Source organism: Xiphophorus couchianus, chromosome 20 (genome assembly GCF_001444195.1).
Source record: "Xiphophorus couchianus chromosome 20, X_couchianus-1.0, whole genome shotgun sequence".
In the NCBI taxonomy this organism is placed as follows: Eukaryota; Metazoa; Chordata; class Actinopteri; order Cyprinodontiformes; family Poeciliidae; genus Xiphophorus; species Xiphophorus couchianus.
This window is the reverse complement of record NC_040247.1, coordinates 15751411-15765394: the sequence shown is the minus strand read 5'-3', so window position 1 is coordinate 15765394 and position 13984 is coordinate 15751411. Positions and strand designations below refer to the sequence as shown.

The following is a 13984-nucleotide window of genomic DNA, read 5'->3' as shown; positions in this document are numbered from 1 at the left end:
AAATTTAAAAAAACACCTTGGGGATATCACACTGTGCTATAATCTTCCAACAACACTTGAGATTACAGACAAGCCTGTGACAATCTGACACAGCTTTTGCAGGATGCACTTTCTCTGAACAACATGGAGCGCTGTGCATCTGCTGCCAAGCCTGGGAGTGGCAGACATGCAGTCAGACAGGCAAAACATTAGCCGGGCAATAGATGAGGACGCGGAACAGGGGCAAGGAAGGAAGGAAGGAAGGGAAACTAACAGTATTTTAATTGAGTGGGAGACAAAGGGAGAAGGGCATTAGTTGAAAATGCAGGGGATTCATTAATAGAGCAGACTCGATAGGACTCCATCCAGATCCGACAAAATACAGCATCCCCACCCTGATGGTGCACAGACTAGGAGCACAGCAGCTTTAGTCATGCAGATAATTTTTTCTCAGTATTTCCTTCAGTGTCTGTTAGGGTTAGCTAAGAAGACATCTGGAGCAGACTGGGAGGTAGAGACTGGGAAAGAGAGAAGATGCGAAGTGAGGATGTAGAAAGGAAAATGTCAATCAGAAATGCAAGTGTCACTGACAGACAAAAATGAGGCGGATAGATGGGTGGAATGAAAAGGAGTGAAATGTGCCCATAGTGGAGGTCTAACAGCTGGGGACTGATACTTTTTACAAAAGCTTTAACAAACAGCCCATAAAACAACATATAATCAGAAATGCCCTGTGTGCGGGTGGGCGTGTGTGTAATGAGTGAAAATATGCTGCTGTCCACGCTGTTTCAATTTGGTAGGAACAACGTGTGCAGTAAAATCAACTCAAACAAATAAAAAAGGAGCAGAAAGAATCACACCAAGGTCTCACAGAAAATTATTCACTTTCAAATGTATTCAGACCCCATAACTTTTTCTGATTTTGTCAAATTACCACCACAAACTTTAATACATTCTCATTTGGGTTTCATGTGATTGAACATAGGCAAAAAATACTATGGAGAGGCACCAGAATGTACCTCTCTATGCGCTAAGCTTTTAGAGACGAAATCCAAAGGAATCAAACTCAGAGCGCTGAATTCAAGTATATATTCATGGATGTTTCACAATCATGTACAACTTAGTGTTGGTTTAGCAGATAAAATGTCCATACAATCCGTTCAAGTTTGTGGTTTCTAAGTGACAAAATGTGAAAAAGTTCAAGGCGTATCAATATTTTTTCAAGGCACAACAATAATGGGCTCAAATTGAACAGCAGCATTTTTGATAAACACCTGAATAATTGCTTGTGCCATAAATTGTAAAATGTGGTATCCTTGATGTGAATCATTGCACTTTACACTTCATCATTCCATATGCAAGCAAAAAAGAAACAGAAATATTAAGTACTTGTTGTTACTCAGTAAAGAAAATGAACCCCACAACATGTGCAATATTTAAAATGTCACAGTCCTGTGCAAAGGTTTTCAGTCATCCATCTTTTTTAGCTGTTTCACAAGGAGACAGACTTTCTGTATTTGATAAAATTAAGTTCAACAGCTCTTCAGGCTTTCTGAAGGTCTATAATTTTCTGTCCAATAACAGATAACAAAAGTACATTTTTAGTGAAGGTGTGTTTGTTGCTCCATTTGTTAAATTAAAGAGCCCTTTAATTCTTCCTCTTTCATGTTTTTGTATTCAGGCGTAAAAAGGGTCTAAAGCTCAAGGCAAAAACTAATGTTGTGTTCAAAGATAGCAGACAACTATGTAAAGACACCAAACTCAAATTGGATCCTTATGCACTTTGCTAGAAGCAGCCAGTCACAATGCTTTCATTTGTTATCATTTCATAGTTTGAGAAGCAGAACTGAAACTGATAAAAAGTAGCCAGACTCTATGAAAAACGTTGATAGACCACCTAAAGCTTGAAGAACATTGGCTGGGGATCTCACTTACAAAAATAAAAATAAAATAAATTAAAAAATACAAGAAATTCTGGTCCTTGAGAAGAAAATATGAATAAATAAGAAACTGTTTAAAACCTTTGCACAGATAAATGTATGTTTAGTCATTATTTTTTAGAAAACTAACATGCAACAGTTTATATGTCATGCATACGTCAAACACACACATGCTCTCCAACTAATGCCCAAGCTGAAAGAGATGCATTCATGGAGCACATGCAGACAGTCACTGAGAAAGAAGCAAAAAGAAAAACTGAATCCAGGAGTCTTTGCATCATGTGTAATAGTAAGTAATGAAAACACAAACAAACAAAAACTGCCACTGCAATGCAAAGATCTGTGCGTTCTACAGAGAGCGGGCAGACCAGGCACACAGGTGAAACCAGATGCAGTTGCAGCAGTTGCGGTCCAAGATTTAAAATCAGGAAGCCGAGCTGAGCTGAAGTGCCAGGGCAGAGCACTCACTTTCCCAGGAAATCCCAGACCATGCCCCCTATCTGCTGAGGGGCGGCAGACACAGAAGGGAGTGGGTCAGGGGGAGCTCTGCCTCCAGAACGAGGAGTATGGCGAGGGGCAGTAGATGGGGGGCTTTTTAAAATTTAGTGCAGAAGGAAGGGCGTTTCAAAAAAGATGAAGGACAGATTGAAGATTCAGAATCCAATTTGAGAAAGAAAAAGGAGCAAATGAACAGAGGTCAAGGTTGACCAATGGTTGGGGTTAAAGAAGGGGACAAAAGACAGAAGGGATACAGGATGAAAAAAGTGGATAAGGATGGCAAAAAAAGGACAAGAAAACTCAATTAATCACATTTGGTGAAAGACTTAACAAATAACTCAACTGAGTGGGCACTATCACTGACATCTAACTTGTATCTGTGCTGAATGGAGAGTGTGTGACAGGAGAGACGAAGAAGTCGCAGCAAATCTATATTGGGCTCAGACAATTCGACCAATGCTTAGGTCAGTTTAGCGATCCACTTCATCAGCTGAACCAAAACTAAACAACAATTTCAGAGTCGAGTATCTGGATTAAATGTCACATAAATACAAGAATGAAAGAAGCACATTTACAGAAATCAATTGCTCTATTCTAACATCCTTCAGGATGAAGATTTCTGTTTTTTCCAAAGAATGACTTCGAGAAATCCACAACAAATCAGCTTGTGAGGAAAATCAATTCATTTTACACTTGACACTTAATGCTGACTGGTGAATCATCAGTTGAAGCCTAAAAAACCTTCTTATTTCTGGACCAATAAATGCAGGCAGGTCGTGGTATCATCTCTCTTCGGTGTGGAAGTTGTTAAGGAGGAAAATGTCCATGTAAACTGTTTTCAGACTTTGTGAAGGATTTAATGATACGGTTAAAGTGTGGCTCTATTTACGGAAATGAACAGAGACACTAACGTTTTGGTTAGTAATGTTTATCACAGCAACTGTAATGTAAAAATATAGATTTCAAAATCAGTTCATCAGAACTTGACAGAATCTCAATCGGTCCCAAAAGTGGGGTATCTCAAATTTAAGACAAAGTATTAAAATTCCTGGCAGATGAAACATCTATAATTCAGACATTGATGAGTTTTAATAAGAATTTCCCAGTACAGCGATGAAGTCAACTAAATACACAAACCATGGTGGTCAAGTCACTGACCAGCAAATAAAAGAAACTGTCCTGAACATCAAGTATAGAAAGCAAGAGCCCATAGGCTTTATCAGGCCTTCAAACAAACTGACTCCACACAGACTCCATCCAAGAAATAAATAGTTACGCTTGAGCAAAAGGCTGGAAGTTAAGCATAGACAAGTAGAAACAAGTAATTTATAACTTGATATCGAAACCACATCCAACATCAACAGAAACAAACTCGTCTGTGTCACGGAAACCAATGTGTTGCAAAAAATAGCTGTAACCATAATGTCTAACTCAGCCGGATTAGAATAATAAACAAGAGCATTGAGAAAGAATGGGTAACAAACAGAAACTAAGATATTAAAACACAAGCAGAAAAACATAAAACTGGAAAAGAGGACAAAACGTAACTGAAACCGAAGGCATACTTTGTTTTCTTTAAATAAGTTGACATAAAACTAAAACCATCTTTGATGACAGCTTGCTTTTCTTAGTATAAGACATTTATTTAGAGGTACAGATAAGAGTATTTATATATTATTTTTTACAAAATCCTGAATAACTGGTAGAAGAGATTAGCCAGCGTCTTCAGTCGGAAGTTTCACTCACCTTTCCAGCTCAGCAATCTTCTTGTCCTTGTCATTCTTCTCGGTCTCCACCTCTCTCAGGATGTCCAGAAGCCTCTCCACTTCCGACTGAGACTTGCTTGCCTCGTCTTTGTAATAGCTCACTTCCTTTTCCAGAAGCTTTACTCGGTCCACGTACTCTGGGTTTCCTCGGGGGCCCGAGTGCTGCTGCTCCACCTCATGAGCTTTCTGCATCCATGTACCAAGGAAAGATGCACAGAGTCAGTTCACATTGATGAGCCAAAAGAGCCATGGAGAGCAGCTCACAATATTTTACTGTGCTTTAAGGTTTTGTGGTAGATTTGTCTCTGTCTCTCTGTCTCTGTGAATGCAATATAGTGAAGAGTAGAGTAAACATTGTGAACCAGGCCATCATTACTGGTGCTGGTTCATTAGCTTTAACAGAGCTATTATTTAGCTCAATTTAAATGTCCCTCTGAGTCTCACAGTCATCTGTCACTTGGTTAGTATGCAGAGTTCATTACAGTGTGCATGTTTGTCCTACGTGGACAGAAAAAAACCTGGTAAAATCTATTAAATATTCAGAAAAACAAGATGATCACAAATAACCAAAACCAAGACTCAATTTTGGTCACGTTCGACAAATCTCATCACCACTATGATTGAATTTTCAATTAAATTTACTACAAAGGTACACATCACCCTTGGGAAGCAAACAAACCCACGTATGGTGCAAAGTTTTACAGAGCCATCCGCCAAAACACAGCAGCAATCTCCACCCACGGCTCGTACAAACGCTACCAGCACCACACTGAGATAAACGAGAAGCGCTGCAACAATAACAACATGCAACGAATCATGCAAACCCAACAGAGCTGAAACAGTGTTTGCATCTATAAACTGACTGTGTGCAGACAAAGAAGTTGGAGCAATTTATAGTTAATATTTTTAGCATGTGGAACAACATTACAGGGGGATAAAAACATAATTATGTCATTGCTCACCTGATACAATCTTTAAGTAAATTGAGATTATGCAAAAGTATTTATTGTTAATGTTTAACCCCGTTTTGTCTCATTATAATGACAAACTTTAGTTCATTTTTGTGTGATTTTATGTAATAAACCAACACAAAGCAGTGGAGAATTATGTGTCTCCTGGAGGGTCTCAGGTCTCAGTTGTTTGGGGCGTCTTAACAAGTTGTCCCTCCAGGATTGGTCTGTATTTACATCCACCCATCTTCTACTTTCATCAGCTTCCTAGTCCCTTCTAAAGATAAACCCTACAGCATGATGCTGCCACTACCATGCTGCTACTATTGGGATGTTGTAGTTTTCCAGAAAGTTCAAGTCTCATGTGGGATGTATCAACAAGAAGTTTTAAAAACCCATCCAAAACACCCTTACAAAGTTTAACATTAGTTAAGAGTTTATGTGCAGGTGGATTGTATTAGAAGCAGATGGAAAATCTGAACATAGTAAGAGTTCTTGAAAGCTGAGGTCATAGGTGTGTTTACAAAGGCATTGTAAACACAAAGATAGCAAAGATAGCAAAGTTTACAAATGCATTGTAAACTTTGCTATCTTTATGCAAACTGTTAAGGATCTGACTTGTCCTTGAATGCTCAAATTAATTGTGATCTTTTTTTTTTTTAAATTTACAACCAGGAAAATTACAGCCATAGGTCTCACATTTGTTGTTGCTGAACCTAATTTTTTAGGCACAACATCATTAAGACCAACTAAAAATGTGCTTAAAAAAAAACATCTTTAAAATGTTTGCTGTGCCTCCCATGTGGCTTGTGGCAAGTTGCAAACTTATGAAGAATTATTTTTGAACAAGATAATTTTTGCCACTCTTACATAAACACATTCTCCCACCTGATCTGTAAATCTCTGCAGCGCCCCCAGAGCTGAAGCCATCATGGTGTAGCTAGTTTAATACTAAAATTAACTTACATGGACTCTGTTTAGTGTAGGTGAACTCTGAAGGCAGTAGTTTGCACTACGTTTTTGTTTATGGGTTATCGCATGATGATGGTGTTATTTGTACAAAAAAACCTAAATTGTATCAGTTTGCCTCCCCTTTGAAATTATTTTCTACTTTATGTTGGTTCGTCACATAAAGTCACAACAAATATTTTGTTGTGGTTGCAATGTGACAAAAAAATAAAAAAATTCAATGGTGTGGATAATTTTCTGATGCAGCGTGTGACACTTAAAGCTACAGGAAGCCAGACAGTCGGAGAAAGAACTCATAAATAGCTGATATACTGTACATCCCTCTTAAAAACTTTAGTATATTGAACCTGTTTTTTTCATTATTTTGCATACATGTAACACAAAGGATTAAATGTGTTTTTTCCCCTCTGACTTAAAATTGCATATTTTAATGGTTATCTGGATAATTTAAGCATCCGTTTTGACTTGTACTGAAAACTTTACAAGTACAAATAGAATTCTGTAATGTTGTTGGAATAATGAAAGATTAAAATATTAGCGTTACCTTAAACAATACCTGAGTTTGAATAAAAACTAAAGAAATAAATCCTTAGAAATGTTATTGAGTAATGTGGGAATTGCGCTAATTTCAGGTGACAATAAATACAACAGAACAAAAAGAAAACAACTTTGACTGTGTAACACTATTTTCACACACACACACCCCCACAGACATCAATCACTGTAAGAGGACATTGCACAGGACTCTCTGTTCAGTTTGAAGCTTGTAATACCTGCACAGTGCAATGGGCAACATGCATGTCGATGGGGGAAAGCAGTGCCTGTGCTGGGACTCGCCATGATCACCATCTAGCATATTTCAAATAACTTCTCAGTGTCCTCATGCTTTCAATGTGCGCCTCACAGACCTCAAGAGAGGGACTTACAGGATTGTTCATGTGACTGAATAGCTGCTCAGCTTGCTACATTGCCAACAGAGGGGGGTCGAGGAAGGGACATTAGAGAGGAGGGGTGGGAGGGTTCAGGGAAAGTTAAGTGTTAGGGCTTAGTTTGAGCCAGAGGAGATAACAGTAGGATCAGACATAATACACGTTGATTGCAAAGTAACACAGTTTCAGCACTGAACGTGTTGTTAAAGGTTAACAGCAGTAAAACACTGATGACGACAGAAGGACAGACGCTGGGACGGTCTGTGGATTATGGAGACAAAGAAGATGGAGGGACTCCTTGTTCTGCGTAGCATTGTGACAAAGTACAGCAGCTTGCAGCAGAGGAGAGAAAGTGATGGCAGCCAGGATCCTAAAGAGCTGTGATTTATGTAACGCTGGATCAAGATTCTTGTTCAGACAAGCTTTCAGTGACATCTTCCTACTCCCAAAACAGAATTAACAAATCAAACAATAGTGTTTTAAAATGTTCAACAGTTTGTAAAACAACAGTGAAAACAAAATCAAAGTACAATTTCCTGGTTTATTTAAATTTTGTTCATTTAGGGTTCTCCAAAAATTTAACAAACCTTTTTCACACTTTCTCTAATTCCATTCATTGTATAATAAATTCAGGTCAGATGCAAAACGAGCGTTATCACCAGCCCATGTGGCACAGTAGGGATGGCATGTTCATTATAATGTGCAATGTTAGTTTTCCTATAAAATGTAAACGAGACTTCTTGATACTATCTTATAACAATGGTTTTCTTCTTGCCTAGTTTGTCTGTTTAGGTAAGGATACTGAACAGTTTTTTATTAAGTGTTCAAAGTAGGAGTCCACCAACAAATCAGCTCCACTTTCCTTAACTTTGGGAGATCAGCGATTAGTCAATACTGACATATGAAACTGATCCTGTCCACCAATCTTATCTACATTTAGATTTTATTTGTAAAAATCATGTGTCATTACTTAGCTTCACTATTATACACTACTTTGTGGTGATCTATCACACAAAGTAGAATAAAACACATTGAAGTTTGTGACAAAATGAAGGAGTAAATTTTTTGAAATGTTCATTTTATTAAGCTAACTGTACATATCTGTTTGATTATACTTAATCCTTCCATGTTCTGGCACTAGAGGACTTCACTGAACAGTTTGAAAGGAAAGAGGGTGAAGACAGAAGGAAAAGACATGCGCCAAATATTCAGACACCCCTAATTGAAGACTCCAGCTTCTGCACACGGTGCGCCCTTTCTACCAACTGAGCCACCAAGCACTCAAATCCTTTCTTTGCAAGTTTTCAAAATAGCATGTGCCAGAGGATGGTAGAGCTTCAGTTAGTGCATCTGGTGGCTTTTTCTTCCAAAAATGAGATATTTTGCACCTCAGGAAACATATGACATATGAACTGGTACTTACTGTTTTCATTAATCAGATCAACATTATCACCTAAAAACATGTTGATGAGTGAGCTTTCACTAAGATAAGGACAAACACCTACCTTTTGCAACTGCGTCTCCAACTTACTACACTCCTCTTTTTTCTGCTCGATGGCGATTTCCAGGGACTTGAGCTTTGAGTCCTTCTTGAGGCCAGAAGATGCCAGGGATGATGCATGTTCTTTGAGATCGATGAGACTAGACTGAAGGTAGAGACGTTGAAAGCACGTTTAAATCCAGCAGCCTTGCCTTGTCAGCAGGTGTGAAAGGTCACAGAATCAGAGGAGACAGCTGCTGAAAGAGACACTTAGTAGGTGCACTACAGTGCTTACACAGAGGAGAGCTGGATGTTCTACAAAGAAGCACAGAGAGAGGCATGTGGATTCACCCTGACACCCTCGCACAGACGATCTCACACCTACCTCCTTCTCTGTTAACTCTATCTGCAGGTTGTTGACCTTCTCCTTCAGGTCTTTGTTCTCCTTCTTATAGGAATCCACTTCTTCCAGACGTTCTCTGTCTTCTCTCTCTCTTTGGTCCTTTAATCGCTCAATAATTCTCTCCTAACAAAATGAAACAAAACCATAAATGCACACTAGTTAATATGATTCTAAAATAATCAGTAAAGGCAACTTTTCAACCACTAAGGTTTGCAGTCGATCTTGTAACGATATAAAAAAAATATATCAAAATTATGTTTTAAAATTGCTCTGAAAAGATGACAAGATAATTACATGTTTGTTTTAAATTAAATGACTGAAGCACAATCTGTCATATCTCAAAGGCCATAAATATATCATTATAAAATGATTGTGTCTTGAAATGTTCCTAACATTTTTTATTTTATTTTACTTTGACAAAGAAAATCAATGAAAGCCTGAAGCTTCGCAATTAAAGTTCTTCTATGCAAGGAAAATTTTGAATGATTATCCAACACAGTTCACAATTTTAAGCCACTTGATTCATCAGTAATTCAGTTATACAGCTCTGAAAAAAGACAACATAAGATCATCAGTTTCTCTGATTTTACTCTTTATAGGTAAATGTTTGTGTAAAATGAACATTGTTCTTTTATTCTATGAACTACTGACAACATGTCTCTGAAATTCCAAGCAAAAATGTTATATTTATTAACAAAAATGAAAAATGGTCAAAATAATGGAAAAAAATGCTTTCAGACCTCAAGTAATGCAAAGAAAACAAGATCATATTGATTTATAGATAGCAATGCTAATGTTTTAACTCAGGAAGAGTTCAGAAATCAATATTTGGTGGAAAAACCAGGATGTTTTCAATGTGGTTCATTTTTCCAGAGTTGAAGCTTCTGAATGTTGAACCTCAAACCAGAAAGTTTCATTTTTCCCAATATTTGCATTTCTTGTCATAATTTCTGTGTTTACATTATGTGATCATACTGATGTGCAAGACTGTAACACAAAGAGATGTAAAAAAACACAATAAAAAAAAAATCAGATCTCAATGTTGCACCTTCTCTGAGAGCGCCTCCTCCAGGGTGGCCAGGGCAGTGTCTGTGTTACTGGAGTCGGTCTGCAGAGACTTGATTCTGTCCTTCAGGTTTCCCAGCTGCTTCTCTTTGTCTCTCAGCTGCTCCTGCAGGTTCTCAATCTGTTTCATTCAAATAGAACAAAACTGCATTAAGTATAATATCACAATTGCACAAAGCATTATTTAAGATTGAAGTAGCTATATGTATTCAAAAAGACAATAAAAAAGCCAGGACTTTTACAATCTTTTACAATATGGCTTTTTTGGTATATATAAGCATGCTGCAAACAGGCACTTGCTACATGAATAAAACAGTACTAACAAGTATATATCAGACTTATGCTTCTGATAATGCTTTTAATAACCCTAAAGGTTTGTGAAATTATGTCAAATTCAACTGGGAATAAAACTGTTGTGGTCAGTGGGTTTTAATTTTGGCCTTTGCTTTCGTATCTAGCGTGCAGGTTAGTTTATTTCCAGGTTGTTTTTATAGAATTATAAACTTTTTGTTCTTTTTTTTCTTCCTTTCAGTTTCTAGTTTTTATTTGAACCAAATGTCCAAATGAATCATTGCTGCTGGTCTGGTCTTAGTCCTAAATCACGACTATTACTGCAACTTCCAATATGCTGATTGATCCCTTTCTGGTTATGTTACTAAATATGCTAACATCCTTTTACGTTTTTAGTCAAGGTCATTGTTTGTGTTTGAGCTTTCTGCTTATATTTGAGAATATGTTTGATATTAATCTTATGTTTGATGTTTTGGATTCCACATTCAACATTTATTAGGCCTCCATTCTTATACTGTCTCTTGACATGCAAAGAAAACATTTTCCAGCAAATGATGTTGGAAAGAGAGAGTCTGTGAATTTGATACTTGCAACGTCTTTCCAAAAAGCAGGGACAGAATTTCTTTTTTCTCTTGTGCAAACAAAGTTATCACTATGTTACATCAGGTTATGTTAAACAATCCTGGCCACATCCAGGATGTGAGGAGACAAACCAGTTTGAATAAAGAAAGCTTTAATTTTCTTGCTAATATAGGCAAGGCAGGTTTATTCATATACTGTAGCTCCATTCGTAAGTGAGGTTATCCAAAGTGCTTTGCAGGATAACAACAACAAAAGACGGAAGCAAAAACAATTAGTTTTTTTCTTCAAACAGAGCTCAGTATGCCAGCACTGAAAAGCATTTTAAAATGTAGATTTAACAGGCTAATTTAAATCTAAATCTATTTGCTAATATAACAGTTCAATCAATAATCAGTGATCCAGCAAACAGTTCATTAGTCAGAATCTTTGGCCATGGCCTTTGAAAACAGGAAGCCAGTGCTGTGATTTAAAAACTTGTCTAATATGAGTGAGTTTGCTTGTGGCAGAAAAACTCTGGCTGTGAAATTTTGGATGAGCTGCAGCTGTCAGACCAGCAAAGATATTGTTTCTGTAATCTAACCTACTGAAAATAAAGGAATCACAACGTTTTCCTGTCGTGTTTTCACAGGAAATTATTTATTGTTGTTTTGTGAAAATTCACATCTGGATCCTTTATTGGCATATTTTTAAAGTAGTTAAAACATTTGGGATGTTGTTATGTTAAAGCAAATTTCAGTTTGATTTTTTTTTTTTATTTGATTTGTTAAATTTCAGTTTAATTGACATATTTTTTTATTTAATCTGAATCTCTAAGATAACATACGTAGGTAACAGGAGACACTCAGACAGGCACATAAGTGGCTGCATTTGCTTAAGGAGGGAGAAACAAATTGTGCATACGAATTTGATTCCTAAAACTCAAGCAAAGACAGTTATACTGTTTAAACAATACTGCCAACCACAATGAAGGTCTTTGTGATAACACAGTTAGCCTGATAATTTAAATGACAAATTACAGGAATTGTGCAAGATCGTTGGTGATACACAGACAGTGAAAAATTATTGTTGAAATGAAGTATTTTGTGGAAGCTGGGGGTAATTCACATAGATCCAGAAAAAGAGAAACAAAAACAAAAAAACATACAATTGCCCTTGTGGCTTTACTTCCTTTTCTGTTCCAGTGTGTATAGAGGGATTTGCAAATGTAAAACAATGCCCTGAAATTGTATTATTGGTAAGGTTTTCTCTATACAGATGCTGCTTGCCTTGCAAATTTCAACAAACATAACTCAAATGAATTATTGAGCAGTACAAAATCATTTTTATGTCTCTATTAGCAAAAAAATGTAACAGGATGTAATAATGGACTAGAAAGCACCACACGTTTTTCTTTTTTGTTTGATATTATGTAACAATGGCATTACATTAACTCTGGATGCCATAGCTGTGAATACATGAAATTTTTTCAGAGTCAGTCACTTCAAAATCTGATAAATTTCAGTCAGTTCTCTTTATATTCACCAGTTAAAACAAAATATCATTTTCTTTTAAATTTTTTACACTCAGTAGTTGCACTTTTAAACCGTCTTCAACATCTAACAATTTAAAAATACCTTCTTAAAAGTTATAGTGTAATGTTCCTAAAGATTTAATGCCTCAATCTTTTTAGGGTTTTGGGCTGGTTATAAAAATGATTTCCTGTTTCTTCTTCACACTTTTGTACTTGTTGTGGTAGAAAGACATTGAAAATAGTACAGCAAAGAAGTAAGAGGAGGGAGCAAATAGTGGAAGAAAAGTTTATCTAAAACCCCGGCTTTGTGAACTCTCAGAACTTATAATAAGTTAGATAATAATAATAAGTTAAATAAGAAGCTAACATTTTAGACACAACTAGATAATAAAAAAGTCAATTGGTGATCACGTTATCACAATTAGACACATCTTAAAGGTAAGCAGTTGAAGTAAATTTCTTGTTTTTTTCTGGATACTAAGACCTCTCAGATAAACTCCCACTCATCTCGGAGAGAGTAAACACTGCTTTGTGTTTTCAGTGAGTGACTGCAGTCCAGGAAACAGTAATCTGATAAAACATCCCATTGCATCACTGTTTTTGTTTGAAATTTCAGATGACTCCTAGAGTAATACTACATGTTACACCCACACGCCTCAGTGTGGTCAGAGTTTTCTATAGCAAAATAATATAATAGATTCAGCTATTTTTCCTCAACTTCAACTTTTAAACAGGGTGACTTTTTTCTTTGCTCCTCTCACCTTTTTCTGCAGGACATTAATCTTCCTTTCTTTAACCTCCAGCATGTCCTTCATGTCCCTGATCTCTCCAGCGAGAGTTCCCTTCTCCTCTGTCAGGTCCTGCAGCTGCTTAGTTTTCTTGTTCAGAAAGGACTCTTTTTCCTCCAGACGCAGACGTAGAGCATCGACCTAAAGAATGGCACACACTCAAATAGCTTAGAAAAAGTTACAGTGATTACTGTATTGTTTTTATCAAATGTGCTTTTCAGTGCCGTTAATATTTTAGAAGAATGTTCCAATACATCCAGCTTTTAAATGATACTGTAAATAGAGAGTTTCTAGGGGAGATATTTCACCTTGAAGTCAGAAAACAACTCCTGGGTTATTTCTTTAAATCAATGTTGAGGTTGTGGTGCTAGTAAAGATGTTCAGTCAAACATTTGGTCAAAAATTATTTCCCAACAACGTTTATCTAGCAAACTGTGATCCACTGCATATTTCGACATCCTTTTTATCAGGATCAGCAATAACGTCTCCAGCAAATTGAGTTTCTATTTGTTGTATCAGACCACGCAGGCCAACATTTGTCTCTGGTCAATTATACCATTTGTCTCAGGGATAATTATACCCACAACAAAGCAGCAGATGATGTCTTTTCTACGTAAGAAACTGGACATTTCAGATTAAAAGTTAATGTTTTTAATACAATAATAAAGGGCCTAAATTCACTGCATATTATTTGTGTTTTATTTGGGTTTTTTTTAGTATAAAACTGTAAAATGCATCAGTTACAGATATTTGTTTGTGAATTTAGAAACACAAATACAAAACAAATTTAAGGTACTTAAACAAATGTAAATACTTTACCCTTGTAAGATATTT

General features: G+C 36.6%; 1 protein-coding gene across 7 annotated transcripts in view; it reads right to left on the bottom strand.

The window, feature by feature from the left end:
- erc2 (ELKS/RAB6-interacting/CAST family member 2) overlaps window positions 1–13984 on the bottom strand; it is a 51560-nt gene that overhangs the window by 11358 nt on the left and 26218 nt on the right. For 3 of the 7 annotated variants that reach the window (XM_028002467.1, XM_028002468.1, XM_028002474.1), the window contains 7 exons: window positions 13124–13291; window positions 9963–10100; window positions 8897–9037; window positions 8537–8677; window positions 7029–7064; window positions 4164–4369; window positions 2388–2510 (listed from right to left, as the gene is read on the bottom strand). In XM_028002467.1, the coding sequence (XP_027858268.1) occupies window positions 2388–2510; window positions 4164–4369; window positions 7029–7064; window positions 8537–8677; window positions 8897–9037; window positions 9963–10100; window positions 13124–13291 (953 nt within the window). The remainder of the gene's footprint in view (window positions 1–2387; window positions 2511–4163; window positions 4370–7028; window positions 7065–8536; window positions 8678–8896; window positions 9038–9962; window positions 10101–13123; window positions 13292–13984) is intronic. The other 4 variants (XM_028002469.1, XM_028002471.1, XM_028002472.1 and 1 more) reach the window with 2 other exon arrangements.